At 46.7% G+C, this 27,353-nt stretch overlaps 1 protein-coding gene across 1 annotated transcript; it reads left to right on the top strand.

Annotated features, from left to right (window-relative positions):
• The first annotated feature begins 3,913 nt into the window (after nt 1-3,913).
• LOC106841780 (cystatin-8) lies at nt 3,914-10,807 on the top strand. The gene is made up of 3 exons (XM_014857966.3): nt 3,914-4,144; nt 7,636-7,749; nt 10,724-10,807. Exons 1-3 carry the CDS (start codon nt 3,914-3,916, stop codon nt 10,805-10,807), a joined length of 429 nt encoding a protein of 142 aa, XP_014713452.1.
• Nucleotides 10,808-27,353: the final 16,546 nt, after the last annotated feature.

Below are 27,353 nucleotides of genomic sequence, written 5' to 3'. Positions count from 1 at the left end.
AATTAGGAAAGGGTGAGGGGCAGGTGGTGGAGTTACTCCAGCAGTCCAGACTCAGTGGGCCCCGGAGTGGTGGGGCTCCTGGCACTGAAGACCCTCTGAAGCAGGCTCCATGTCTGCTGGGCTGTGTCTTGTGGCTTGTCTTGTGGCTTGTCCGTCATGAGCCCCTTGGCCTAAGGGGCAATGAATGACTCGTATCATGAAACCCAGTGAAGGCTCAGGTCATGTCCCAATCTACATGGGTACCCCTCCTGAGGGGTCCCAATCACCCAGATTTCGTTGGGTCATGGGAACCATCGGGGGTCAGAGAAGGCTTGTCTTCGTTTTACAGATATGGATATTGGCTTCCTAAGTGATTAGGTCCCTGGCCTAAGGGCCACCCTTGGCTACAATAGAATTGGAACCGGGACCTACATGCCCTGATCTCTATGGGAACACAGGCCCCTAGGAAGAGGCTGCTGCAGTCTCTAGAGCTGGATCTGCTTCCCGGAACCAGGGTCTCCCCTGAGTCAAGCCTTGTGTGGATAGTGCCTGAAGCATCCTGACCCCAGTGGCAGAGGGATTGGGAGGCAAAAGGGATGGAGGAGCCCATGCGGCTGACTCCCTAGAGGTGACAAATGATCAAAGTCATGTGCAGCCCATTCATGGCCCTCACACCCCTAGCTCCTCCTCAACCTTCTGTCTTAAGCACATGAACTGCTCTTTAATCTAATCCCATTTTTATTTACATACCATCGTAACCATGCTAAGGATGTTTTCCCCTAATTATTGAAGTAATGCATATATAATATAGAAATTTGAAGAAATACAAATATAAAGAAAAATCAGAAATTAATATTTCTTTCTTTCATCAAAGCAAAACCATTGTTCATTCACTCAAAAAATGTTCACATATACTCCATGCTGGGCCTTGTTCCAGGCTCTGGTGGCATAGTGATGAGCAGTTGAAAGGGTTCCCTGTCCCTAGAAAGCCCATTTTATTTCTTGAGAGGAAAGACATAGGATAAAGAAATTCACCAATAAAGTACTGCAGGTTAGGATAAATGATGTGGAGGGAATAAACAGGGAGGTGAAAACAAGAGCTGCCAGGCCAGCAGCTAGAAGAGTCGTTGGGAGTAGCTGGAAGAATAGCTGGTAGAGGTGTTATAGATTTGGGTTGGCGGGGGCTCTGTGGAAATGACATTTGTGTTGACAAACAGGGTGGCGTGAGCCACTGCGTGGAGAGGAGGGAGGAACACCAGAAGAGGCAACAGCCAGCCCCCAAGGGGAGGCCCCGCCTGGCGGGGGAGGCGAGGCCCTGAGGTGGTGCTTGGTGAGGGGGGAGAGGCTGCTGGAGATGTGCTCACGCAGTCCAAGTATGGTCAAGATTCTCCTGCATTTTTTAATAAAATATTTTTATTTACAAAAAATTGGATCATATTTAGTGTTTTGCATCTTGTATCTAATTTATTTTTTCATGAGCATTTTCTGACACCATTGAGAATTCCTCAAATACACAGTTTTTAAGGTAATGTAAGAGGCTCATTTTATTCATACTGTAACGCATTTATATATTTTACTAAAGGTGGCTATTTAAATGTTAACAGGTTTTAGCTCTTTTAAGTAAGGCTGCAGTCAACATCTTTCAGTGAAAAAATTTAACTTCTATTATAGCTTTGAGATAACTTAAAGTGGCATTGCTGGGTCAAAGAACATGGCTACTTTTAAGGGTTTTAATGTGCTTTGTCAACTTGCTTTCCAAAAAGATAGTACCAGTTTACACGCTCACCAGAAGTGAGGGGTATTTGATTATTTTACAAATTATGAAAATATAAATAAAATAAATGGGTTAATTTTTTTAAGTCAAGAAGGCTTTTTTAAAATAAAAGTTGTCGTAAAAGCTAGAAGCTATGAAGGAAAATGTGGATATATTTATCTATATAAAAATTTAAAATTCTTTTATGGAAAATATTAAAAACAAAAATCAACTATGAATAAATTCCAAAGATGGAAGATAAATTGGGAAAAAGTCTTGCTGAACATATGTAAAATGGAACGTTAATCTCGCTAACGCATCCCCACAGCCCTGGACACTGATAAGAAAAGACTGTGCCCTAGGAAGAGTGGGCAGGACAGTAATGGAAGGAAAACTACTGAGTCTACATGGAAAGATGCTTAACTTTGACCAATAATACAAATCAAGGAAACATAATTGTTCTCCTATCCAATTAAGAAACAGTAACTCGGCTGAAGCAAAGATATGGAGAAGAAAGGACTGTCAAGTTGTGGTCTGAGTTGCTGGTTAGAAATACAGAATCTGCGGCCCTGCCCCAGACCCATGGAATCAGAATCTACATTTTAACAAGATTCCAAGCGGTTCACATGCACATTAACATTCAGAAAACACAGATACAGTACACTGGTTCTCTAACTTGGCTGTGCGTGGGAACCTGCAGGAACTTTAAAACTTTGAAATATGCTGACTTCTGGGACCCTCTCCCAGAAATTCACTCTGCTGGTGAGAGTGACCCTGGCATTTTTAAAACTCCCCAAGTGCTTTTAACATGCAGCAAAATTTTAAGATCATGAATACATTACTAGTAAGTGACTAGCAATTTGGCAATATATACTAGATTTAAATTTGTATAAAGCCTTTGCATCAATTTTCCATCTAGTCTTTTATTATACAGAAATATCTGTGTAATTTTGCAAAGGTATTGGAAAAGTATTGGCCACTACAGTACAGTTTATAACAGCTGAAAATGAGAAACAACTAAAAAAAAATCTATCGATAGGCAGACAGTTCAAATACAATGTGGTGTGTTCATACCCTGCCATGTTTTACAACCTGCCTGGCAGATTTATGACCATCTGTTGTTTCCTGTACATTATCTCTCCTCATGGTCAAGAGCCCATCCATCAATCTTTGCACTCTGGGACAAATGCCCACCTCTCTGCCCCTCCAGGAACTTGCTGGACACCCACTTGGGATGTTCACAGAGACGCAGAATGTCTGAGAGCCCAGGGGTGCATGTACGCCCTCCCACTCAGGTATAGGCCCAGGCATCAGGGTGGCTTATGTGGCCTACATCCTGGCAGGACATTGAAGGGAGGTGCTATTAGCCCAAACAGAGGGACTCCAGAAGCCAGACATTTAGGAAGCCAGAGTCACAACACAGGCGGCCTCTGAGGGGCCCTCCACTCTGAGGGCAGAAGCAGGAGGCACTTACCTGCTGTGTGTGAGCTGCCTGGACTGAAGGCCAGTGGCCAGCAGGTGAGTGGTGGCCTCACTGAGGCAGGGTCACAGGTGTTGGGTTACATCACAAAGTATGACCTCACTGCAGGGGCGAGGACTCAGAGGGTGAAGACAGACCGGAGATCAGAGGCAAGGGGGCCCTTGGACCATGGCATAGGCACTGGCTGAAAGTGCTGGAGAGCTGGGAGACCCACTGGCTGCGTGTGGGTCAGAGCCCAACTCCACGAGGAGGAAGGAGTAGCCGGGGGGTGGGGCAGGTTGGAAGTCCACAGAGGACCAGAGCCAGGAAACCTTGGGGCTGCGGCACTTTTCCCAGCCACATCTCTCAGGCCTGAGGCGCAGAGACAGGAGTGGGCCGTGAGGCACACAGGGTAGGTGTCGGCGCATCTGGCTCTAAGCGCTCTCCCTGGACCTGCAGCTGCAGCCACGACACAGGATGACGAGGGTGGGAGGCTGAGAGCAGAGACTCCTTAGCTGGCTTCTCATGGGTGGGTCTCATTGGAGGACAGGGGTAGCCCTATAGGGTGACCCTTATGGCTCTGTCTTGAATCTGGCTGCGCTGATGCCATAGTGGTAAGATCTTTGAACCTACGGCAGCAGCAGCAGTGGTCACCCCATGCCACCCGCAGCTCCAGCCCTGAGAACAGAGGAGGCGTGCCTGTGCCCCTGGACGGAGGGACCATGACCAGACCCCATGGGTCCAGCCTGCTCCTGTTCACCATTCTGGTGGCCCTGGTGGCCAGCACAGACCCAGAAAAGAATAGGCTTAAGGCATGGAGGGAATTAAACATCATCAGTGCCTCAAATGCCAACGTGAGGCAATGTCTGTGGTTTGCCCTGCAAGAGTACAACAAAGAGAGTGAGGACAAGTACGTCTTCCAGGTGGTCAAGATTGGGCAAGTCAAGATGCAGGTAAAGGTGTTCTCTCCAAATATGCATATTTGCATATGGTGCCTCCGACTGAAGCCAGGCTGAAAGAGTGGGCATTTGAGAAAAACATTGACAGACAGAAATCCTGAATATGGGAGTGCTCAAGTGGATAGGTACTTTGTGTACTTGCATGTGACCGCAACGTCAGTGCACCTTCTATATCTGCTTGGACTGTTGTTCCAAGTACTTTACGTATATTAACTCATTTAAACCCCAAACTGCAAATCAAATGTTCATGATTTGTATTTGCTAAGGTTGGGGGACCAATTAAGCGCCATGAATATTTTGTAATACTGCTGCCATGGGCAACATCTCAATCTAGCCACATAATGTGGAATGTGAGATTGAAAATCAACACGAGGTGCTATTTAATGTATAAGCTAATAAGGTGCCTCCTCCAATATTCTTTAATTCTTTGAATTCAACCTTTCTTTAGGGGAAGTGGAGGCATTGTGATTTTCTGTTTATAGAAATATCACATTCCTCATGGGCCATGAGTTGCCCGCTGCTGGGAAGCATTGCTTACTTGGATTCCAGTGTGGGTGACGCCCCCTGGAGTTGGCAGCATGAGGCCCTGACTGCCATGTCTGAGCAAAGGCCTTGGGTTTTGGAATTCCGCTGCCTGTCCCAGCCTCAGTCAGTTAGTTGTGGTGTGGCTGGTAATTACATCATGAAACACATAGGAATGAGTTGTAAAGACACTCAACAGTCAGTCATTGTCGGCAGAGCTCACTTCAGCGTTTACCCTCTCAACGCTGCCTCTGTCAGCAGGGGCTAGGCCGGTTTACGTGTTGACGCTTATGACCATGTCTCTGGGAAAACGTGAGCCGTCAGCACCGTATTTCCAGTGCCTTATGTGGATGGCGCAGCACCCTTTATGGATTGGGTGCCCTCCACAGTCCACCTGGAGGCATGCTCCCTTGGCCCTTTGAAATAAAGGAACAGATTCTGGCTCTTGTAACATCCCTAGTCCTGTTCACAGCTTGCTTTCTTTGGTACCAAGTAGCACATGCATGTAGCAAATTTCTCACAAACCCTTCCATGCTAGCAGCTGTAGATGGGGCAACGTGGTGGACAGAAGTGATCACAGACCTTAGGGAGCCGGCAGTTCAATTAGAAGGAAAAACTGCTAACCCAGGAAGGTGTGCTCTGGTGTTATTGTGGTGCACGGTGTGCGGCGCCCGGGCATTGGGGGAGGTCTCCTCAGAGAGTGTTTCTCACCGCCACTGGCTGCACTGCCACCAATAAATGGTCTCTGGTTGGGACCCACGTCTCAGTAGGCATTAAAACCTTCCAGGTGATCCCAATATGCAGTCAAGGCTGAGAACAACCTCTCCAGGGGGTGATATTGAGGATGCAACCTGAAGAGGGACGGGTTAAACAGGTGAAGGAGGCGGGAAATGCTTGTGTTTGGGTTTCCGCAGAAGCAAGCCCTTGTGCTCGGATTCAGGTGAAAGTAGTTTATTTGGGAGGCTATCCCCGGAAGCATCGGGAGGCCATCCCGGAAGCATCGGGAGGCCAGAGGGGAAGTAAGAGAGGACAGGGAGGCAGCCAGAGCAGGGTGAGTTACTGACCAGGTGACCACCATGGGCAGCTGGGTTCCGTGTACCTTGGGGCCTCAGGGAGAAGGGTGCAGAGCCCGCCATGGAGTTGTCCCCCCTGCAGGTGAGGAGCTGGGCTCCTTATCCACAAACTGCCATCCGTCATTGGTTAAGAGCTGCTCTGGGAGCCCTTGACTCCTACTGGTGGCAAGAAGTCCCTTGGGCAGGGACCCCCAGAACTGGCAATGTGTTTGAGAACAGCATGGGGCATACCACTCACAGCCTCTGCTACAGGAGGGGACCAGGGAAGATTCTGGGGGTGCATGGGGGTGGGGAAGAGCAGTCAGGCACAGCAAGTTGCTAGTGGGAAGGCACATGGCCCATTTCAGCAACTCTAAGGAGCCAATGTGACTGGCCAGGGACCCGACCATGCAGTGCCTCGTGGGGCTGGGCAAGACTTTGGCTCTCTCTTAGAGCACTGAAAAGCCAAAAAAATACCAGGTCTGGGAGTTCTTAGCATCAAGGTGATCAGATTTGGGTTTTAAAACTATCACTCTGGTTGACTTGTTTTTAGAAAGGGGTTGTGAGGATCCAGTGCAGATGTCCATGTAACCACATGGCCTCCAGCTTCGCACAGCTCTGGTTCGCGTTTACCAGGAATCAACACAGAGCAGTCCTCGGCCTTCCCTTGGCTGGATTAGCAGGGAGGGGAGTGAAGCATGGAGGTTAGGATGCAAGTTCTAGTGCAGGAACGCCTTGGTTTGAGCTCTGGGTTAGCTGCGTACTGGATGGATAGTTATTTAGCTCCTCCGTGCCTCAGTTTCCTCACTTGATAAAGATCAAGAGTGACAGCCTGTCTCCAGAGGGCTGGTGTGCTGGCTGGGGAGATATCGCGTGCAAAGCCCGGTGAACAGTGCCTGGTGAAGGTGAGCAAGTATCACGACCACAGGAAGCTCTATTGGTGACCAGGTTCACCTCCATGGGGTTTCGAGGTTCCCTAAGTACAAACCTGGCTCTAATCCAAGGGGAGCTTCTATTGGTCACTTCTTGATGTCTTCTAACCAGCTTCTCCCCACAACACAGGCCAGAGTGTCCCTGGTTATTCCTTGGAACACAGCTAAAATGTAATACAACTTCATTCAGACCTGGAGAAAGCACTGGGGAAAGGCCTGATAGAAACAGGTGAGCCCAGGTGGCCTGGACCCCGCTTGCAGACATTGCTTTCATCTCCTGCTGTAATCTTTCACAATCGATGAATACAGGCGTAAATGGACGTCCTGAGTAGCCTTACCTGTGTTTGACCATGAACGAATCAGTGAACACGGATGCCTTGATGTAAACCCACTGCTGCTCTGCTTACTACATGCTCCATGGAGAACAGAAGACGGATTCCTCGAAGACTGCTTGTGGAGGTGGTGGGCAGGGCTTTGGGGGGTAGCCCCGAAGGGCAAGAGATGTCACCAGATGACAGGATCTGAAAGGGGAGGTGGGAAAGGAATCAGAGAGGAGAGTCCTATGTGGCCGAGGGGTCTGCCCTCCCTCCTGGTGCATGTGGACCTGTGACGTCTGGGGCCCAGGAGAGCCGATGGTTCTGGTGGCCTCATCCTCCTCCCAACCACACTGAGCACGTGCCCTGGACTTTGGGACAGAAAATGGACTTAGAAGGTTTTGCCTTCAAGGAGGCCGCACACCCTGAAGGAGCCTTTTCCCTGCGTATCCAGCTTTAGGTAGTGGCTGCAGCTGGTATCGGTGTGAGTGTGCAAAGGAACCCAGGCAGCGGATGTCAGAGGCCTTTTCCTAAAAGTATGTTTAGACGGAGGAGGAGAAAGGGAGAGAGGATGAGAGTGAGAGCGATTCTTTTAGTGTTTGCTAAAACTTTTTAAAGTAAAATAAAACTTTTTTGAATAAAATTGCCTGATTGCTAATTGACAGGTCACAGATCGTTTGGTATACTTTATCGATGTTGAAATTGCCCGCAGCAATTGCAGAAAGCTTTCGGATAATAACGAAAACTGTATCGTTCAAGAAAACATCAAGCTGGAAAAGGTAGGTGACAAACCGACTGTCTGTGATGGTCTTGGCTGCTCTGAACCCCAGAGAGAACAGAGTGTCCAGACTCACTCTTTGAGGTCTGGGTTACTCCCAGTGTTTAGCGCCAGAAGTGGTCAACCCTGTGGTTTTTGGAGCAGAGGGTGCAGGGCAGCAGAATGTGGCGGACCCTCTGAGTCTTTCCTCACCTCTTGTTCTGGGGACAAGATGCTGACAAGGTCACTCCTATTGCAAGGGCTCCATCAACACTGGCCTCTTGGTGCAGGAAAATCTGCTAACACGTAGTCACTGAAAATCTGCCCTCTTAGACCTGGATGAACAACACAGCTGTTTCTGACCCCACAGTTGCTCATCCTTATGAAGGCACAAAAGGAAATTCATTCACTCACGGCCCATCAAAGCTTACTTTGCCCCAGGTGCTATTCTGGGTGCTGGAGAATAAGCAGTGTCTAGGCCAGACTGTGTCGCCATCCTCCCAGGCTGACAGCTGATTCTTGCCGGGCTCAGCCCAGTTTCCATGAAGGTCAGGGAACAGCCCAAAGTCTCCCAACCAAAGGGCTGGCTTGGTCCAGGGACTTTTGGCCTCAACCCTGTATTTCTGACCTCAGAGGTAGAGGTAGTGAGAGCCTCGGATTGTCCATCCAAGTGCTTCGGCCCCAGGCTTTCTGCAGGTTTGACCAAAAGGCATTGCCCCTTTGTTTACACCAGTGCTTCTCCAACGTGAGTGAGCAGCAGAATCACGTGGAGGCCTTGATAAACCCAGACAGCGGGGTCCTATCTGCAGAGGTTCTGATTCATAGGTCCAGAGTGAAATCCAAGGATCTGCATTCTTATCAAGTTCCCAGGTGATGCTGCTGCTGGCCACGGGACCCTCCTTTGAGCACCACTGCTTTACAGAGCCATAGCACAGGAGATCGCAAGGGACCATTAGTGAAGTGCGCTCCCGTGATGTCTGACTCACGCCACCTCTGTGTGCTCAAACTGAGCGAGTCTCATCAGGTCCAGTTAATAGTAGATACCTGCCGGGACAAACGCTTAAGCGGTTTTATCTTTTACCGTTGGTAAAAGCATGGTTGGTTTAAATTTATATTTTCTACTAGGCTTTTTGGGATTATGGGAAAGTTGTTGCTTTTTACCTGTCTGTAGGAAATATTAAAGAGAATTGAGGAGAATTATTCTCAAGGAGCTCGTTGATTGTATGTAAGTTTTCCAGGGACACCCTGGTTTTATGGCGTATGTTTTTAAGCACAAATTTATCAATAATGAAAACTTTGTTTCTTTCTTTCTGAGCCTTTGGAATAATGTTGAAAAGTAAGAATGCTGGACTGTTTTTCTTATTCCTGGATTTAACGGGAATGTTTTCAGTATTTATATCCTACTATTAATTATTGCATCAAGTACTGATTTCTGAACTTCCCCCAATTCTCTCTTATCTGGAGTTATTTTTAAAATTCAGAAGGTTTTCTTCTATCCAATATTCTTTCAACTTCTACTAAGTATATTGAATATCTTTTCTTCTTTGACCCATAGTGTGGTTAATTAAAATAATAGATTCCCTAATGTTGAGCCATTCTTAGATGTTTGGAATATGGTACACTTGTCTTTGTGTATGTGTGGTTTTATAACTTTATTTGATTGGCAGTGGTTAGTTCTCAACCACATTAGCAGATTGTAGGTTTTTGAAAGTGATGACAGGTACGTAGATAACAAGTGTGTAAGCTTGTTTGGTGAATGTTCATCTTTATCAAGTTGTCTGGGCAACCCCACATGGATACAGCATAGAACATTCCTTATTCCTTTGGCTGGACTGCTTTGTTGAACCTGGTGTCCATGTGCACACCTGACATTCCCATCTCTTTAACAGCAAATTTCTGCTCTCTCTGAGTGCCTGGGGGGCATGCTTCTTGGAGCCCACTCCATGGATGGGGGCTTTCCATCTTTTGCTGTGTTCTGGATCAGTTTAAAAACCAAAGGAGCCTTTGGTTCCCAAGGTTTGATGTAATTTACCCATAAAACCATCTTAATTTGGGATTTTTTTTGTGGGTTTGTGGGGAAAGGAGGCCTCCATAGTCCCCCTTTGCATGTGTTCAATACTCATCAGAGACCAAACTTCCTTCTCTCTGACTCCATTTGCCTCATCGTTCCTGGAAGTACCTCAATATTTCCAGTCAATTATTTAAGATATCTTCTGCTGTTTTTCCAGGACTACTATCTGCCTGCTTATCTATCTATCTATCTATCCATCCATCCATCCATTATCTATCCATCCATTCATGCATCTTTCCACCTATTTAATGATCCATCCACCCATTCATCCATCCACTCATCCAAGCATCCATCCACCCATCTCTCTATCTACCCACCCATCCATTCATCCAGCCAGCCATTCATTCACTCACCCATCCACCCATCCTCCCACTCATCCATCCACCCATCTACACAACAGCCATCCACCCATTCATCCATCTGTCACACACACATAAAATATTCCATTTGTCATTTCAATGATGTTTTGAAAGAGAGAGAAGAAATCTTTGAAATTAAAGGTGTGTTAGGCTCTAGAACCCTCTAAATTGTTCTTACCCTGACTTGTTATTAGAACAAAAGGAATGATTTAATTATTAAGATAACATACGTTAGTTTATATCTACATAGAATTGCTTCATTTACATTATAGAAAATATTAAAGATAATTAAAAATAAAATCAAGTTTACAAGGTGATCTCCCACCAAAATATGAAATTGTTAGAATTTGCTGTCTATCTGCGGATGATGTGGGCACAGAGACTCCCATGGGTAACTGCTGATGGAACAGTCTGCAGCCTCTAGCTAGCAGATTTCTGGGAGTTTTCCTTGATGAGTGATGACCCATCTTCCAGCATATTCCTGAGCTGATACCTAGCAACAGAACAATTTTTTCTTTTTCTTTTGTCACACTACTAATTTTTGTTGTGGTGGTGGTCTTTTTCAGAGAGTAATGTGCAGCTTTGTGGTGGGAGCGCTCCCCTGGAATGGTGAATTCGTCGTGATGAAGAAGGAGTGTGCGGATGCCTAGGGGGTTCTGGAGCACACTCACCGCTGTGTCTGCCTTTCTCTATGAAGAGACAATGGTGCACCAACACGTTTCCTCATGCATGCCTTTCTGCTTGCCAGTTTGGTTTCTAGTTTCATATTAGGTGATGGTGAAAGATGGGCATGTCCAATTCCTCCTTCCTGGCTTCAAGGGAGACTCCTCGCCTTTGGTCAGCTTGATGGCTCCCCACCAGGAATGAGTTTATCACTGAGTACAAAGGATGGGGTGACGTCTGGCTCCATTTCCCACTGCAAATCCAAGGAGGAATCCTTTTTTCATTGGGTAACAACCACTTCTAGAGGTTTAAACCCAGTAGTTGCTAACTTAGCTTCCTTCTGGAAGCTTCCTTTGGCTTAAGACTTCTTCCTGCCTGAGAGTCCTAGGTGGATGGGTCCCTGGGCCTGGAGACCCCTTGGCAGAAGCAGCAGTCCTCCTCTGCGAGGTCTCTTTGAATTGGTGGAGTTGGTGTTTCTTCGTATGTCGTTGTCAACAATAGTCACAGAGAGAGGGCTGAGGGCGATACAGCCTTATGAGTGAGCTGTGTTGCTTGCGTGTGTCTGTGTGTGTACATGTGTGCATGTGTACACTCATGTGTGTGGTGTGAGACAGGAGAGATGGAGAAAGAAGTAGGCAAACATAGACCATAGTAGGAGATAAAATTCTCTTGAAGAAAGTAGTCGTTAAAAACAGATGTGTCTGGACCTACAGCTAGGATATACAACTATATTCTGGGGCTCTGGGGAGAAAAAAAGAAAAAAGAGGAAGGTTGGCAACAGATGTTAGCTTGGGCCAATCTTCCTCACCAAAAAGAAATGTTAGCAATCAACATTTTTGTTAAAAAAAAAAAAAAGAAAATAGATGTGTCTTATGGGAAATTATTTAAAGGATAGAGAGTTTCAGATGGTGAGAAAGTTCTGGAGATTAGTGGCACAACAACGTGAATACACTCAACACCTACTGAACTGTACACTTAAAAATGGTTAAAATGGTAAATTTTATATGTATTTTACCACAGTTAAAAATTTAAAAAATCGATAGATGTGTCTGTTTCGAAAGGGGTGCTGGGACGATTCAGGAGGCCAGTTGTGTTTCAAGTGTCGGGAAATGGGCCAGGTTTACCTCGCAGGGCCTGGTGCACGGGAGAGATTGCAGTGTTTCTGCCCCAGACAGAAGGAGGCCGTGAAACTCAAAGGCCATCCTTTTGTCTGCTTTCTCAGAGTTAGCGAGCTGGTGTTTCACCGTTGGGAACACCACACCACTCGAGGTGGTGGAGGACAGGCAGCATTCACCTTGCAAAGCCTTTGCTTCTCCTCTGGCTCTGTCTGCTCCCCTCCTCAGCCCCAACTTGACTGTCCCTTCTGGCCCACCCACCTCCACACCCTGCTTTCCTCCAATGAACCCCTGCTCTGCTTCCTCTTTCTCTCTCAAGATCCTCACTGAAGGGACCCAGGACTTGGATCTCAAACAGATTTTTATGTTACTTGGGCCTAATTGCTTAGCCTGATTAAAAACTATTCTTTCCTGTAGGCCAGGAGGGCTCCATCAAAAATACCCCCGCCCTCTCCCTGGGGCCCGGACACACTGAGGGAGTGCCCCACGTGGGAGCCCCAGACAGCAAACCCGGCTTCCAGGGCCTTCCGGGAGCTGGTCGTTTACAGCTCCATGGGTCTCTTCTGTTTGTGGGACAATGTAAGCGCCTTAGGAAAGATCACAGTTTTGGACCAGCATCTTAGAATTGTCCTTCCTCGTGGACAGCTGGAAGGACAGCTGGGGGGGAATGACAAGGAATCAACGTCTGGAGCAGGCAGGCATCGGGCGGTGCGAGACCAGCCTGGGCGCGCTGGGGGTGGAGGTGGCTACCCACCCGTGCTCTGTGCAGGTTGGCTTCCTGCATGGGCCCAGAGGCATGTGGTATATGTGCCTCAATGTGCAGAAGTCTAACTATCTTTTAACTTATATTAAAACTTAATTTAACCTCGTCTCCTTTCAACTGTCTCTCCAAATCTCTTCTCCTTTATTTTCTCTCTGTAAACATGAAATAAAATACAAGGCAGGTCTCACTTTCCCCTTGCTGGATTTCGTGTCTTTTTTGCTAAGGTGTTACAGGAACACACACAGCTTCTCGCAGGTACACAACCTTTCTCGCCTTTTCCAGAGAGGAGCCCCCGCCACGAGACCTGCAGTCTCCCTTAGGTTCTTCCCATTCCCTGTCCACAGACCCTGGAGGCCAAGCACTGGCTGTCTCCGTCTGGGACACAGGAGCACTGCGGACAGGGGAGGTCATGGAGCTCAAGGAAATGGGGCATGACCAGACGCACTGGGTAGCCTCAGATGCTGTCCAGGCTCAGGACTGGTATGAGGAGTCCGTGCCCTCTGCCCTGCCCTCATTCTTGCAGGGACACATGGCCTATCCACTTGGTGACCAGTCATGGCCATGCTATGTGAGGACAAGGAGTCCATTTAGCACAATCCTGGGTTGGGCCATGGAGACCCTACAGGCTAGTGGGAAACGAGGTCAGAGGCAGGGCCTGCCAGGACCAGGGCCGGGCACCCGGCACCACGTGCACAGCAGCGGCAGGGAGTTCAGGGCATCGGACCTGGGATAGGACCAGGTGGGCTGAGTGGAGAGTAGAACCTGGCCCTGGTCCCAGAAGACGTGAGTGCTGTCCCAGCTCTGCCCGCTCCTGCTTGTGGTGCCTTCACCACCGAACTTACTCATAGTCCGGTCTGCTCCCCATGCCTGGGAGAGCGTCAGGACTGCCTGGCTCCTGGGGGCCTGCTGGAATGGGAGGTACTAGGGGTGGACATGCAGTCATTTCTCATGGGCCCTAGGAGGGGATATTTCCCCCTCTGTGAGATTGGTATATTTAGACCCAGTAGATGCATGTCTAGTGTCTTCAAAGGCATCAGGGACAGAGGGTCAGACCTGGGACAGGGGGCGGCCCATGAAAGTGCAGGAAGTGTGCGGAGTGGCCATGGGCTCCATCTCCACCCTCTGCAGTGGGGGCCATGGTGGGCGAGCTCTGGGAGTGAAGCCGGGGCTCAGTGAAGGGGGCTGCTCCACTCTCCCTCCCCCAGCGCCATGTTCTTCACTCCTTGCTCTCCTCTGTATCTCTGTTAAGAAAAAAATTACCTGAAACTTGGAAAAAAGCACAGAGAAGTCAACATGTGATTTTCATGCCATTTTGGACATTGTTCAACAGGGCTAACAAGGATTATTGAATTATCCGGGAAATGTTCTTCTATTTGGTGCGTTCTTTATTACTGATTGAAGGCCAGACTCTAAAGTTATGTGTTAACTTGTGGGTCTTTTTGTCCAACAGAGGTGCAAACGATTCCTGTCTAGTAGAAAAGGTCGCCCCAGAGCTTACGGGTTTACTACTTTCTAGAAAAATGAATCAATTTTGTAGTTAACCTAGGAATTTCCCCTCGACATTCTTTCTCCAAGCCCGGTAATGCTATTCCTCAATTCTCCTTTGAGCTGGCATCGTCTCCCTGTTGGGTCTTTCTTTACAGAGTTGAATAAATCAGATGCTCATTCTATGTAAGTGGATCTGATTTGTAACTTTCTGAAAATTATCCTTTGACAGTTTCCATGTGACTCCCCTAGAGTTCTCTACCCTCCAAGGCACCAGGTATGTCCCATGGGATTCAGGACTTCTGCCCTCCCTCACTGTGCCCCCGCCCTCACCAGGTTAACTCGGGGAGACTCTGGGATGGGCATCCTCACAGGCCTGTCACTTGCTATGGAGGGGAGGGCGTCAAGAGTACAAGAGCTAAACACAAAAATATTAGCGGGTCAAAGATTGTCTTTGACGGATACAAACATCGGCTCTGTTCAGGGGCCTGGAAGCTGTCAGGAGCACCCAGGTCAGCTGGGCATCCAGAGAAAGTGGCACTGGGAAGGCCGTGTTTGGCCCTTGCCCTGGGAAGAGTGAGTACTCAGACTGTTGACTGCTACCCATCACCAGATGGGAGCATTTGGGTTCTGAACTTGTGGTGCCCGAAGGCAGTAAAATGACAACCTGTCCTTGGAGCATCAACTTTCCTGTTTTCTGGCTCCAAACTCTTCAGAGTTCGTTGTTTTTAATCACACTTCTGCATCCCTAACAAAGAGACATTCTGAGCGAGCAGCTGCGGTCACCAATTGCATCTCCCATTGGCCTGGACAAGCTGGCTTTGTGCCTTGCTGACCAGGTTCCCTGGGGATTTTGTCAGCTGCACCTTAGCTGGAGCTGGACCGCCAGGTGAAGCTGATAAGACTCTAAATCTGACCCTTCAAGGCTTAGGGGCTAGGCCCTGTGCCACAGATAAAGTGACAAAACCTCAGGACCCCCATAAAAGCCATGTCTAATTGTGAAATTAGCCCTTGACTTTGGTTTTGAATAAAACCAACACTACTATCCAAGTAAGCCGCCCGAAAGCCAACACTCGTTCCAGAATGTGGCCAGGACACCAAGCCAGGCCGGAGATTCGATCAGAGCAGATCCATTAAAAATAGCCTTTGCACATGTCATTACCATTTTAAAAACAAAATTAAACAGAAAGCTTGGTGGTGGTACGTACTAGTAAACTATTAGATTCCGTTACGGTGGTTTTTTTTCATGATGGAGAATTTACCAACCCATGGTTTGGCTCCTACTTTAATAACAAATTGCTTTCAGAAAAAGAAAAAGAAAAAGAGATAAATTAGCTTTTGTGGGAAAAAAAGGGAAACATCACAGAGAGAGGAGAAAAAGCAGTTTCCCGTGGCAGATGTCAAACTGGCTAAAAGGCATTTCTGGTTGGGCAGATGCTGATTTATGCATTGAAAAAAATCAGAGTAAATACATAATCTACCAACTTTAGCAGTGTTAGTAGAACAGAAAAATCAGTAGCACTTACAAACCCTTGGGAGGGAAATCCGTAGGAAGGACAACAATTCGCCCCAGACAAACCCAGGAAATAAAGGATGGTACACAGAAACAGCAAACCAAGAAAGTCAAAATACGGTTGGATTTTGTAAACTGATAAAATGAAAACTCTTATATTTTACAAGATAATGTTAAAAACAAGACAACACGCCCAAGATGGGTTGCTTATGCTAAGCCCCATGTCACCAAACTAAGACTTAGTCTAATGGCACTTTGGGCTCTCCCAGAAATGGACTCAATCAGAAAGTGCCTGATCAGCACCAGGTAGGTGATCTGCCCGACAGACTCCAGCCGTCTCCTAAAGGAAAGGGGCTTCCAACAACATACTGACATTTTGCCTACGCCTTGTTCCTGCTCCCTTCTGCCTATAAACATCTTTCATTTTGTCCAACTCCTCGCAGCTCCTTTCTATCTTCTAGATTGGATGTGGCCCAATTCATGAACCCTTGAAAAAAGTCACTAAGATCTTTAAAATTTACTCAGTTGATTTTGTTTGTTAACAATTATCAAACTCATAGGATATTCGTAAGAGACACATATAGCACAATCTAATTCTGCGTGTTGAAAACCTGCTGATGGACAAAGATGTGTTAAAGCAGGAGAGAGAGCATCAACATCAGGCATAATGGGATTTAGGCACAGAGTGTTGGAGTGAAGGAGAACTCTCTCCCTAGAAAACCTGTTCTAAGACACCAAGAAAATACAAATAAGATGGCACTGAATGACACCTAATCCAAACATTATGGAAACGACCAAGTTACAAATAGAGGAGAAGACTGAGAAATCTCTTTCCAAAGCTGACAAATCAAGTAGGAAAATAAATTAAGGAACTAGATGAGGTGAATAAAATAAGGGAGCCATTTTGTTTCCCAGGTACGTGCAAGTAACGATTTGGCTCCCTGAGAGGGAGGCCATCAACGTGGGAAGAGAGAAGGAGAGCAGGAGAAGCCTGGGACTGCGGCCTGAGGACTGGCCGGCAGCAGACCCAAGACCACACTGGGATGCCCCACCTTGAGGGGTGGGAAACGTGACCTTTCTGCTGACCTTGGGTCCTTTCCACCCCGTGTTGGTTTTCCTTGGTAAATAGCACTTCTGTCAGCTCCCCTCATGTCTCTGGTGGAGTCTGCCCCGATTTCCTGGACTGAGACCGGCTGCTCAATGTGGTGTGTTCAGAACGCTTCCCAGCTTCCCCCGGCCTCCCTGTTCCAGCCAGTGCTAACTGTGTGATTATTGCCACAAAACCCACCCCTTTCTCAAAGAATCAATGGGCCATAACGAGCACTTGAGCATAACTGGTACAATTGCTTTGGTTACTTAGTGCATTTTCCTCACTTTCGATATTGGTTGTTGATTTCTGTAGAGCAAAACGGAAATGATAAAAGTCTGTTTTTGCCCCTGTTCACTAGCTCTCTGCTGGACATGCCGGGCCTGAGTCAACTCACTGCCGTCGACCTCGCCCAGGGCCGATGAGGCCGGCTCTTCAGATCCTCCCTGAGGGGCAGTCCTCTCCTGTGGACTGACCGGTGGCCATGTTGGGAAGAAGAGGTGACTTTGGTGCCTGAACAGGCCCTCAACAGGCCTGGCAATGCTGCTGGAGGTAGGGAGTGGGCAGTGCCTTTTGTACTCCCGCCCCTGCCCAGAGCCATTTTACTTTCTCCCACGAGGTCCTCCTCTGCTCCACACCATGACCCAGTCACACAGGAAGCACCTCCATCCTGGGGTTCATACCCCCTTGGTGGTGTCCCTGCTCTTAGTCAGGGCCACCGGCCAGTGACTGACAGCCTCTGAACTCCTTAGCCACATCCCCGGGGGCCCAGTCTGGACCATGGAAATGAAATTCAAACAGCTACTGATGATTAGCTAGCTAGGAATTAAAGTTTTTTTCCTTTTTGCAATTACTGATTACAGCTTTTAGCTGTTTAATCCACCCACTGTTAACTGTGCTGTTAAGGCAACATGCTGTCTGACTCCCCCTAGGTTCCTATAGATAACACCTGCCCAGAGCCTGGATCACCATGGAAATGGGTGTTTTGAGCTGTTTTTCAGGAATTAGAATCCTTGTCCGCTTCAGGCTGGTTGAGACCACCAACCCATCAATGGGCCCGTGCAGATGTCCGCAGATGTCCGATAGGCGACCTTTTGACATCAAGAGGCTAAAAACTCCACCTTCAGATCACGCTAACAGCGCCATTGTGTGCACAGGCATCCTGTGAAGAGGCGTGGAGTCTGACTACTCTTGTGCAGATCTTCAATGACCTTACCTCTCCTCACCTCCAATCACCTACCTCCACACTTCAGACCACCTTGCTCCCCCATCCCAGAAATATCCCTGAGGCCCTTTTTTCTGAGAAGCAAATTTGAGACTCATGCTCTCGCTTCCTTGCATGGCTGCCTTGTGAGTAAACCCTCTCTCTGCTGCAATCTCATTGTCTCAGTGTTTGGCTTTCTGGGCAGTGGGCAAAAACAAATCTGGTTTGGTAACAGAAGGACAGGAGCCCAGGAAGCCACAAGGAATGGAGGACAGAGGGAGCTGGGACAGTGGGGCATGAATAGGGGAGCTGTGTGGTCTGGGTTGCCGCCCTTGGCTGTGGGGCTGGGATTGGGGTGGGAAGCAGAGGGTGAGTGGAGGAAGGCCCCTTCCCTCCATGTTTTACCACTTCTGCTGGCAGGGAATGCCTGGCTACCTGTGACCCATCCCAGCTAATAGATTTCCTTCTCAGCCGTGTTGAGCAGAGGAAAGTAAGTTTCAAAGTCTCGGCTGAGCCACGGGAGCCCCACTGGCCAGTGGGAAGTGAAGTCAGAAGCAGGGTCAACTCTGTGGTCACCACATGGACACCATTATCTCTGAGGCCCAGGCCACTGACACTTGCAAGGACAGGGGTGCAGCCCACAGGCCAGCTCAGATGACAGGAATTCTTATCCCAACTCTGCCATTTCCTAGTTTTAAGGCCCTCGGTCAGCTCATCTTCAGCTTGGGAGAACATGCCTGCCTATCTCAGATGGCTTCTTGGGAACCAGGGCAGGGCATAGAGGAGCACGTGCTGGGTCAGCTGCAACACACTTTATGTGGGGGCTGGGTGATTATTCCCTGTCTTGGCCATGGATCTGTTTGGACACTTACATTTGTGAGTCACTGGTGGAGTCAGGCCAGGGCAACAGCCTTGGGGACAGATGGTAGAGGTGGCAAGGTCTGAGTCCTTGCTTCTGTTGCCTCCTCCTACTTGCTCACTGTAGACCTTGTCCCACCAAAAAGTAGAAAAATGTTAGTTCTATGGTCACTTTATTCTTGAGCTGACACAAAGTCTGATTGTTGCAACTTCAAAGTAGGCCAGGGACAAAACAGCGTCTGCAACGCTCCCGCCCAAAGAAGAGAGGATCCGTGGGCTGAACGATGGGGAGGGCTTGAGACTCGGGTCTCTCCAGCTTTTATCTAGACCCAAAGTCATGCCTGCAGCATCCACCCTTTCATCGACATTAACAGGAATGTGAATCTGTGGGCCATTCTCAGGAAAAGAATCACCAGAGGGCAATGACCTCATCCCCTGCCCTGTATAGCCCACCAATTTGGCACCTGCAGGCACAGGTCCCTGGAGCTCACCCAAAGCGGGTTCACCCAAAGGTGTGTACATGTGCAGGGGCCCAGCTTGCTCTGCCTCCAGAACCCTGCCTGCCCCTCCCTGGTGGGAAGCTAAGGGCCTACACCTGGCCCCTCGGTGCACATGCAAAGAAGCCCCTTCTGCACTCATTCACTCAGCCTCACCTTGCCAGTGGAAAGAGAGCATGACTATGGGTCTGTGCCTATTGCCAAGATGAGGAACTTGACCTGTGGTGGAACTAGATTCAACTTGCTGAGTGTTACAGCAAACCCCACCCACAAGGGAAGGCCCTGAGCCAGGCTATAGATCAGAGAATTGTTCAAAAGTCCTGAGGATCTACCCATGCTTCCTCCCCACAAAGGGGGACTTGAGATGAAAGGAGAGTGATTTCTGTAGGATCTTTCCCAATTCAGCCATCCCTGGAGCAAGACTTAGGGTATTGCTTTAAGAACAATCACCAAATCAGACTATCCTAACTGGAATGACAAGTCATGCAAGCATACTCTCCACAGACACAGCTGAGCATGAGAGGATGGGCAACCTCCCCAAACTAGGATGAGAGCCCAGTTGTCCTGACCCAAGGGCTGGTGCCTCCCACGAGTCTTGCTGGGCTGGGCACCGGGCCCAGCTTCTGCTGCCCTTGCAGCTCAGCCTCTGCCTTGGCAGTGGCCAGTAAATAATGGATGCCTGAAGGAATGGGTGATGGCACCATTTTCCTTCCCAGGCTCACTTGCTTTTCAAGGATGTTAATGTAAACATGACAGGGCTCCCTGGGGACAGACTTTGAAACCTTCTTTCCCACTGTTTCCTGGGAGTCTCTCTCTGGGAAAGAGTTGAGCTTCCAGCCTCTAGGCAGGTTCTCAACCACCTCTGCCTTCCGTCTCATCTCCTCTGATCCTCTGCCCTCTCTCTTTCCCTTGTAAGGACCTTTATGTTTACATTGGACCTGCCTGGATAATCCAGGATAATCTCCCAGTTGGGGATCCTTCTATGTTATATTTCTTAACATATAAGAGTAAAATTAATAGAAAAGAGCTATGATGGAGGACTTCTAATTAAAATTATGGTTAAGGTGCTGGCCCAGTGGCATTGTGGTTAAGTTCATGCACTCTACTTCTGCAGCCCAGGGTTCTCCGGTTTGGATCCTGGGCGCAGACCTACACACGGGTCATCAAGCCGTGTGGTGCATCCCACAGAGAAGAACTAGAAGGACTTACAGCCAGGATGTACAGCTATGTATTCGGGCTTTGGGAGGAAAAAAAGAAAAGAAGAGTGGCTAGTCCTTGTAGCCATAGAGTGCTACTGGGAAGCATAAGTTTTTTTTTAAAAAAGTTGTGATTAAAAGGAAAGAAAATAAGTGCGTACGGATTAGAAGTGTATGGAGCAGTGATCACAAGAGTATGAGTGAATTGAGTTCCTCTATTCATATGTGTTAAGGACTCAAGGTCCCGCAATATAATGTTTATAAGAGAGAACTGTAAAACAAAACAACCAAGGAAGAGTGTATGTGAAAAGATGGGTGAAAATAGGTTTTGGGAACTAGAGAGGATGCTGATCTGGAATGTTTTAGAAAATGTAATGATGCAAGAAAATGAAAGAACCGGTATAAACTGTGGAAGAGAGGAGAAAAAGCGTTCTCTTTTAGTACGAGAATCCAAGAGAGTCTGGCAAGAAGCACAGTTAATCACTGGACCCCTCCGAGTTACGAGCAGGTGTGCCTAACATCTTCCGTGCTCTGTGGAAGCCCAGCCCGACTGCCATGTTTGGAACAGTGCTGGCCATGCAGGAGACCTCAGGAAATATGTCTTGAAACACTAAATAAAGCCACCACTTAATGTCACAGGGGTGATTCATTCTGAAGATGTAATAATTCTGAACCCAAATGCATCTAAAATTATATATATATGCCTCAAAATAGAGACAGCAAAAGTCGACAGAACCACCAGGTGGCACCAATGCCTCCTCAGTGATGGTGGACATCTTTCACGTGCCTCTCACAGTGAGTGAGATCACTGTCCCCTAACCAGGAAGGCTAGGAAGGGAGGCACCCAAGTGGGCCTGCCACCACTCAGGGTGGGTTTGCAGGATGAGGACTGAGCTCTCTGGAGGCTCTGACCTGTGATTGGGAATTGGCTGTGGGCTCAGGGGAGAGGGAGGAGGAGAAAGAGCAAAGGCCAGCCTCTCCATCCTCAGCAAAGGGACAGGAACGAGCAAAGCTCTGGAAGGTACAGGACGTGGGAAGGGAGGGAAGGAGCTGCCAGTATGTTGGTCCTTTGTCCTCTGTCCTCCTCTGCAGAGCTCCTGGGGCTCACTGGACTCTTTACCTGGCCTCAAAGCCCACCTCTTGATCCTACTTTCTTCCCATTTGGCTCACACTTTCCTCCCTGTTTCTCTTTTTCTCTCTTCTCTTATTTCCTTTTCCATATCCCTTTCACCTCTCCACTTGCCTTCACGTGGGAGTGAGATACATGTTAATCATCAAGGCCATGTACAGAATCTCTGCTTCCTGGTTTTGGGAGCTTAATGAATTATATACACTCCTCATGTATTCTCTCTCTCTCTTTCTCTGTCTGTGTCTCTCTCTCATACACACACATACACACACACACACGTGTTCTCAACTCAAATAATCCATAATCGATCTAGAACTCAAAATTGGGGTGAGTTTATTATGATCCAAACCTAAGGACCACATAGCCTAGGAGAGGACCTTCATGAAGGAAGGAAGCTCTCAAAAGAAGCAGGTGTACAGAGGGGTTATATACCATCTTGGAATAAAGCACACACATTACATATGAGAAGAATGTCCCTTTCACAACCGTCACAAGATTGCTTTGCTGGCACAACAGGCCAGTGGTCACAAGGTGAACAGAGCAGGTTGGTAATTAATCCTTAGTTTCTGGGAAGAGATGCTTATCCTTAAAGAAATGCTGACATAGCGGGAAGATACACCCCTATCTTTAAGGGCATCATTCTCAGCTTTGGGGTGTAGTAAATATTTGAAGCAGATGTACAATGCATGCTCAGCAGGCACGTCAGGCCCTTTTGGAAAAAGAAGGTCAGGCTGGATTAGTTTTAAACCAAATGGCTTCTTCATATACTCCAATATATCCTATCGCTTGTCATTTATTCATCATTTTTCCCCTTTTGATTGGTAATCTTTTGATAGAAAGCATTGATGATCAAAATATTGTCCCTTGGTGCTGGGGTTGTTGCTGCCTGCACCAGGTCCATCGCGTCCCTCGGTGCTAGATTTTTATTTTATTGATTTGCCCTGTTATCCACACTGGGGGGAAATAGTTGGATACAATGGACAAGCAGGGGGGTATGTATATATTAACAGAGGAAGCATTTCATAAGTTTTTCAATTAATTTTACATTGTTGCATAAACGTTGCGCATGTGCTTTTTTTACATGACTCATTATGTTTACATTGTTTACAATTATAGAATGGGTACAGTAACAATGATGATAATTCAATATTTGAAAAGATTAGTTTTAAAATGAGTTCTTAGGCATAGTCTTTATCAGAAAAGGGAATTCATCCAGGGTTTTAAGATTGACCACCTCAAGTCACTGAGCAATCATTACTCTTGCCTGCATGCCAGTCTTACCATGCTGAGCAAAGAAAACAGTAATTAGTTTGAATATTATGACTAATACAAGAATTCAAGGGGTAACAGAAACAGGAATTGCAGTCCTGATCAAAAAAGGGAAACAATACTTGAACAGAGTTGATCAAACAAATCAAGACTAGATATATGTCAATCATCAAGTCCATGTACAGAATCTTTGCTTCTTGTTTTTGGGAGTTTAATGAATTATATACACTACCTGTGTATTTTCTCTACGTCTCTGCCCTCCTCTCTCTCTCTTTCTCTCTCTATCTCTCTGTCTCTCTCTCTCTTATACACACACACACACACACACACACACACAAATGAACAAACTCTTGCATGTCGACTGTGATTTTTTTGAGAAAATATTTGAGCAAGGAATTGGGTATGTACAAAGAGGTAAGCACAGAATGATCTCATTATATTGTTGATGATAATGGCAAATGATGCAAATGACACGTGTTCAGAATAGGGTCCAGACTAACTCAATTATGGGACATTATTCAGCCATCATAGATGGAAGGATCCAGTTACTATCATGGGGGTCAGGGGAAGGGACAGACATTAGACAAATGAGTAAATAAATAAGACTATTTCCAGTGTAATGGGGGTAGTGAGCGAGGGATTGATTGGCAAGTGGGGGTAGGGTGAGGACTACCCGAGACAGGGGTATCTTGTAGGTACCTGACACTCCATTTACTCTGAATTCAACTCTCCACATTTCCTGCCCAAACCTGCTACTCCTTCATTCCCCACCCCAGCACATACCACCACCACCTGCTGCTTAAGGCACTTATTATCCAGGGTCACTTTTGACTTTTGACTCCTGTTTCTCCAGGTCTGGCTAGCTCAACCAGCTCATACCTCTAAGCATGACTCACTTTCCCCTCATCTGCTTAGACCCCAGCAGCAGCCACCTTTTCACAACTGCAATATTCCAATAGGCTTTTTTAACTGAGCACCCGGCTTCCTCCACTCTTGTACTTCAATCAATCATCTGCCATCACACAGAGAATCACCCTTAAAAAATGAGAAACTTAGAATGCCAGTCCTCTAGACCCCCACGTTTAAGCATCTGTTATTTTGGTTTTCAACTTTTTAGCTGATCCAATAGCAAAGCACAGTTGTGGGAGGGCGGACAAATTAGGACATGGACCACATATGGCGGGGCATGGAGATACAGGAGGTGATGGAAAGGCAGTGCTGCTGACATCCTATCCTACCAAGAGAAGTTCACAGGGAACTCCTGGAAGTTTATGAATCAGAAGGAGACGTTTGGTTATATTTTTTAAACTTATGAAAGTAACTAGTAGAGTATCTATCTATCTATCTATCTATCTATCTATCTATCTATCTAATCTATCTATCATCTATCATCTATCCATCCATCCACTATTCCTGCAAACAGTGAGAAGAAGGAGGAAGATAATGAGAGCTGATGTGTGAACTAAATCCTCATCTTTTGTATCAAGGACTCACAATGTCTTTTCTGAGTCCCAGGGAGTGGACCCGAGAGTAGAGGGTGGGTGGACACTTGCTTTTCTTCATCTGAAGGTCTTCTCTACATTTAATTTTTACTATGAAACTTTGAAATTTTTTTTTTTAAAGATTTTATTTTTTCCTTTTTCTCCCCAAATCCCCCCGGTACATAGTTGTGTATTCTTTGTTGTGGGTCCTTCTAGTTGTGGCATGTGGGACGCTGCCTCAGCGTGGTCTGATGAGCAGTGCCATGTCCGTGCCCAGGATTCGAACCAACGAAACACTGGGCCGCCTGCAGCGGAGCGCGTGAACTTAACCACTCGGCCACGGGGCCAGCCCCGAAACTTTGAAATTTTTATAAAAGTAATTCTCTTTATTAAGAGATAGAGCATTACAGAAGTAAATAACTTAGAAAGTGACATTCCTGTGTAATTTCCTCCCTCAGGCACAGGCCTGAGAATGGTTCAAATCTCCAGATTTGTTTTTATTTGAGCTCATAACAATTATCTTTATTCTTAACAAATCCAGCTCTTTCTCTGCATAGTAGTTTCCAACTTGCTTATGACATTCATACAGAGCAAATATCTTTCCTTGTCAGTACGTGCACATATTTTGGTTAATTTTTTTAGATCTCATTGCACAGATAGTACATATTTTAATAGTATACTATCGATACATATTTGGGCTGTTTCCTTCATTTCCTTTTTTTTTTTTACTATTAGAAACTGTGTTGCAGTGAATAATTTTTCAGTCACTTCTGTGCACGTAGGCAAATATTTCTGTGGGATAAAATCCTAGATGTTGAACACTGTATTGAGGAATATGTAACTTTTAATGTTTCACAGAGATTGCTAAATCGCTGTTAACAAAGACTGGCGGAGTCCCCCTCTGCCAATGCTGATGAAGGCGCTTTGTCAACTGGACACTGTCTTGGTGTTTAATTTTTTTTCCAGTGTGTAGGAGAATAGTGACATTTCATTGTTGGGCTAATTTGAATTTTTATTTTTGAGGAGGTTAAGCATATTTTCACATATGTATTAGAGACATTTATATTTCTTTTTCTGTGATTTGTGTTTATGATTTTTCTACAAGTTTCCTATTGGATTTTTGTGTTTAAAAAAATTTACTTGTAATAGCACTTTGATATTATGGAAATTAAAATTTTCTGTGTCAAATTTGTCATTCTTTTTACTTGTCTCATGTAATACCCACTAGGATGGCTATAACCCAAGAGACTGATAATAGCCAGTGTTGGCGAGGATGCAGAGAAACAAACCCTCATACACTGCCAGTGGGAATGTAAACTGGTGCAGCCACTTTGGAAAACCATTTAGCAGTTCCTCAAAAAGTTAAACATAAAGTTACTATGCAACCCAATGTTTCCATTCTCAGGTCCATCTCCAAAAGACATAAAAGCACAGCCACACAAAACTTGAACATGAATATTCATAGCTGTATTAGTCATAATGGCCCAAAGTGGAAACAACCCAAATGTGCACTAATTGACCAATGGATAAATGAGACACAGTATACAAGTACAATGCAATATTATTCAGCAATAAAAAGAAATAAAGTAGCAATACGAGCTACTGATGAACCTTGAAAACACGCTATGTGAAAGAAGCCAGACACCAAAAGGTCATAGGTAGCACGATTGCATCTATAGAAAATGTCCAGAATAGGTAAATCTTTAGAGAAAGAAAGTAGATTAGTGGTTTCCTAGGGCTCAAAGAGGGCAGGGAGATTGGGGGTGATGGCTAAAGAGGGCTGGGTTTCTTTTTCGGAGTAATGAAAATATTCTAAAGTTGATTATAGTTTTGGATGTAAAACTCTTGTGGATATACTAAAAGTCATTGAACTGTACACTCAAATGAGTGACTTGTATGGTATGAGAATTATATTTCAATAAAGCTTGTTGATATAAATAATCCATAACAAATCAATAAATCAAAATTGGGGTGAGTTTATTATGAGCCAGATCTGAGGACTAGCCTAGCCTGGGGCCTCCCTTCCCAAGGAAGGAAGGGCACTGAAGAAGTGGGGTGTACAGAGTGGTTGTACACTGTCTTGGAACAAAGACCGTATGTCGCATATGATGGGAATGTCCCTTTTACAACAGTCACGAGATTGCCTAGCTGGCACAGCAGAGCTATTCACATGGTAGGTAGCAGGTCTGCTGTCTCAGTGGACACAGCAGAGTGGGCGCAGCAATCAGTTCCTATCCTAGGGAGAGATGCTCATCCTTAAGGAAATGCCAATGTGGGGGAAGTTGCACCTTTATCTTAAGGCCATTTGTTCTTGTCTTTGACACATAGCAAATGCTTGAAGCAGATGTATAATGCATGCTGGACAGCCACGTCAGGCCCTTTTGGAAAAGCAAGGTCAGGCCAAATTAGTTTTACACCAAACGGCTTCCTCATAGACTGCAATATATCCTATTGTCTGCCATTTGCTTATCAAGCTGTTTAAAGAACAACCCTACCCAGGAGCAGTGTGCTCGCTTCTGTCCCGGTGGCTCTCCGATGGCACCCCATGAAACACCTTGAGTGAGAAGCACCTTGCTGCATCCTCCCTGAAATTTCGATTGCCACGATCGTGAGCAAATTGAAATGCTCTTATGCATCAGTAGTATCTGGAACAGTCAGTATCTGCAGTTGCTGATGACCAAAATGGCTAAGGCGTGCTTGGTGGGGAGAACGTTGGTGGAGGAGGAGTGGGGCCTTGCAGAGAGGACGTGGAGGGCTCTCTCCCATCCTCACTCCATCAGTGGAGGCCTGAGGACCAGCCCTGCACTCAGCCTGAGGGAGCTGCTTCCCCTTCAGACCTGCGGGTCCACACCCATCACAGCATTCAGCAAACTCTCTCCCCAGCCCCTTTTACTTCCTCAAGGACCACCCTCTTCAGGAGAAGATGTGGGGTCACA

This window comes from Equus asinus, chromosome 15, assembly GCF_041296235.1.
Source record: "Equus asinus isolate D_3611 breed Donkey chromosome 15, EquAss-T2T_v2, whole genome shotgun sequence".
Taxonomy (NCBI): Eukaryota; Metazoa; Chordata; class Mammalia; order Perissodactyla; family Equidae; genus Equus; species Equus asinus.
The sequence above is the reverse complement of the archived record's forward strand: the minus strand, read 5'-3'. Positions and strand labels throughout refer to the sequence as shown.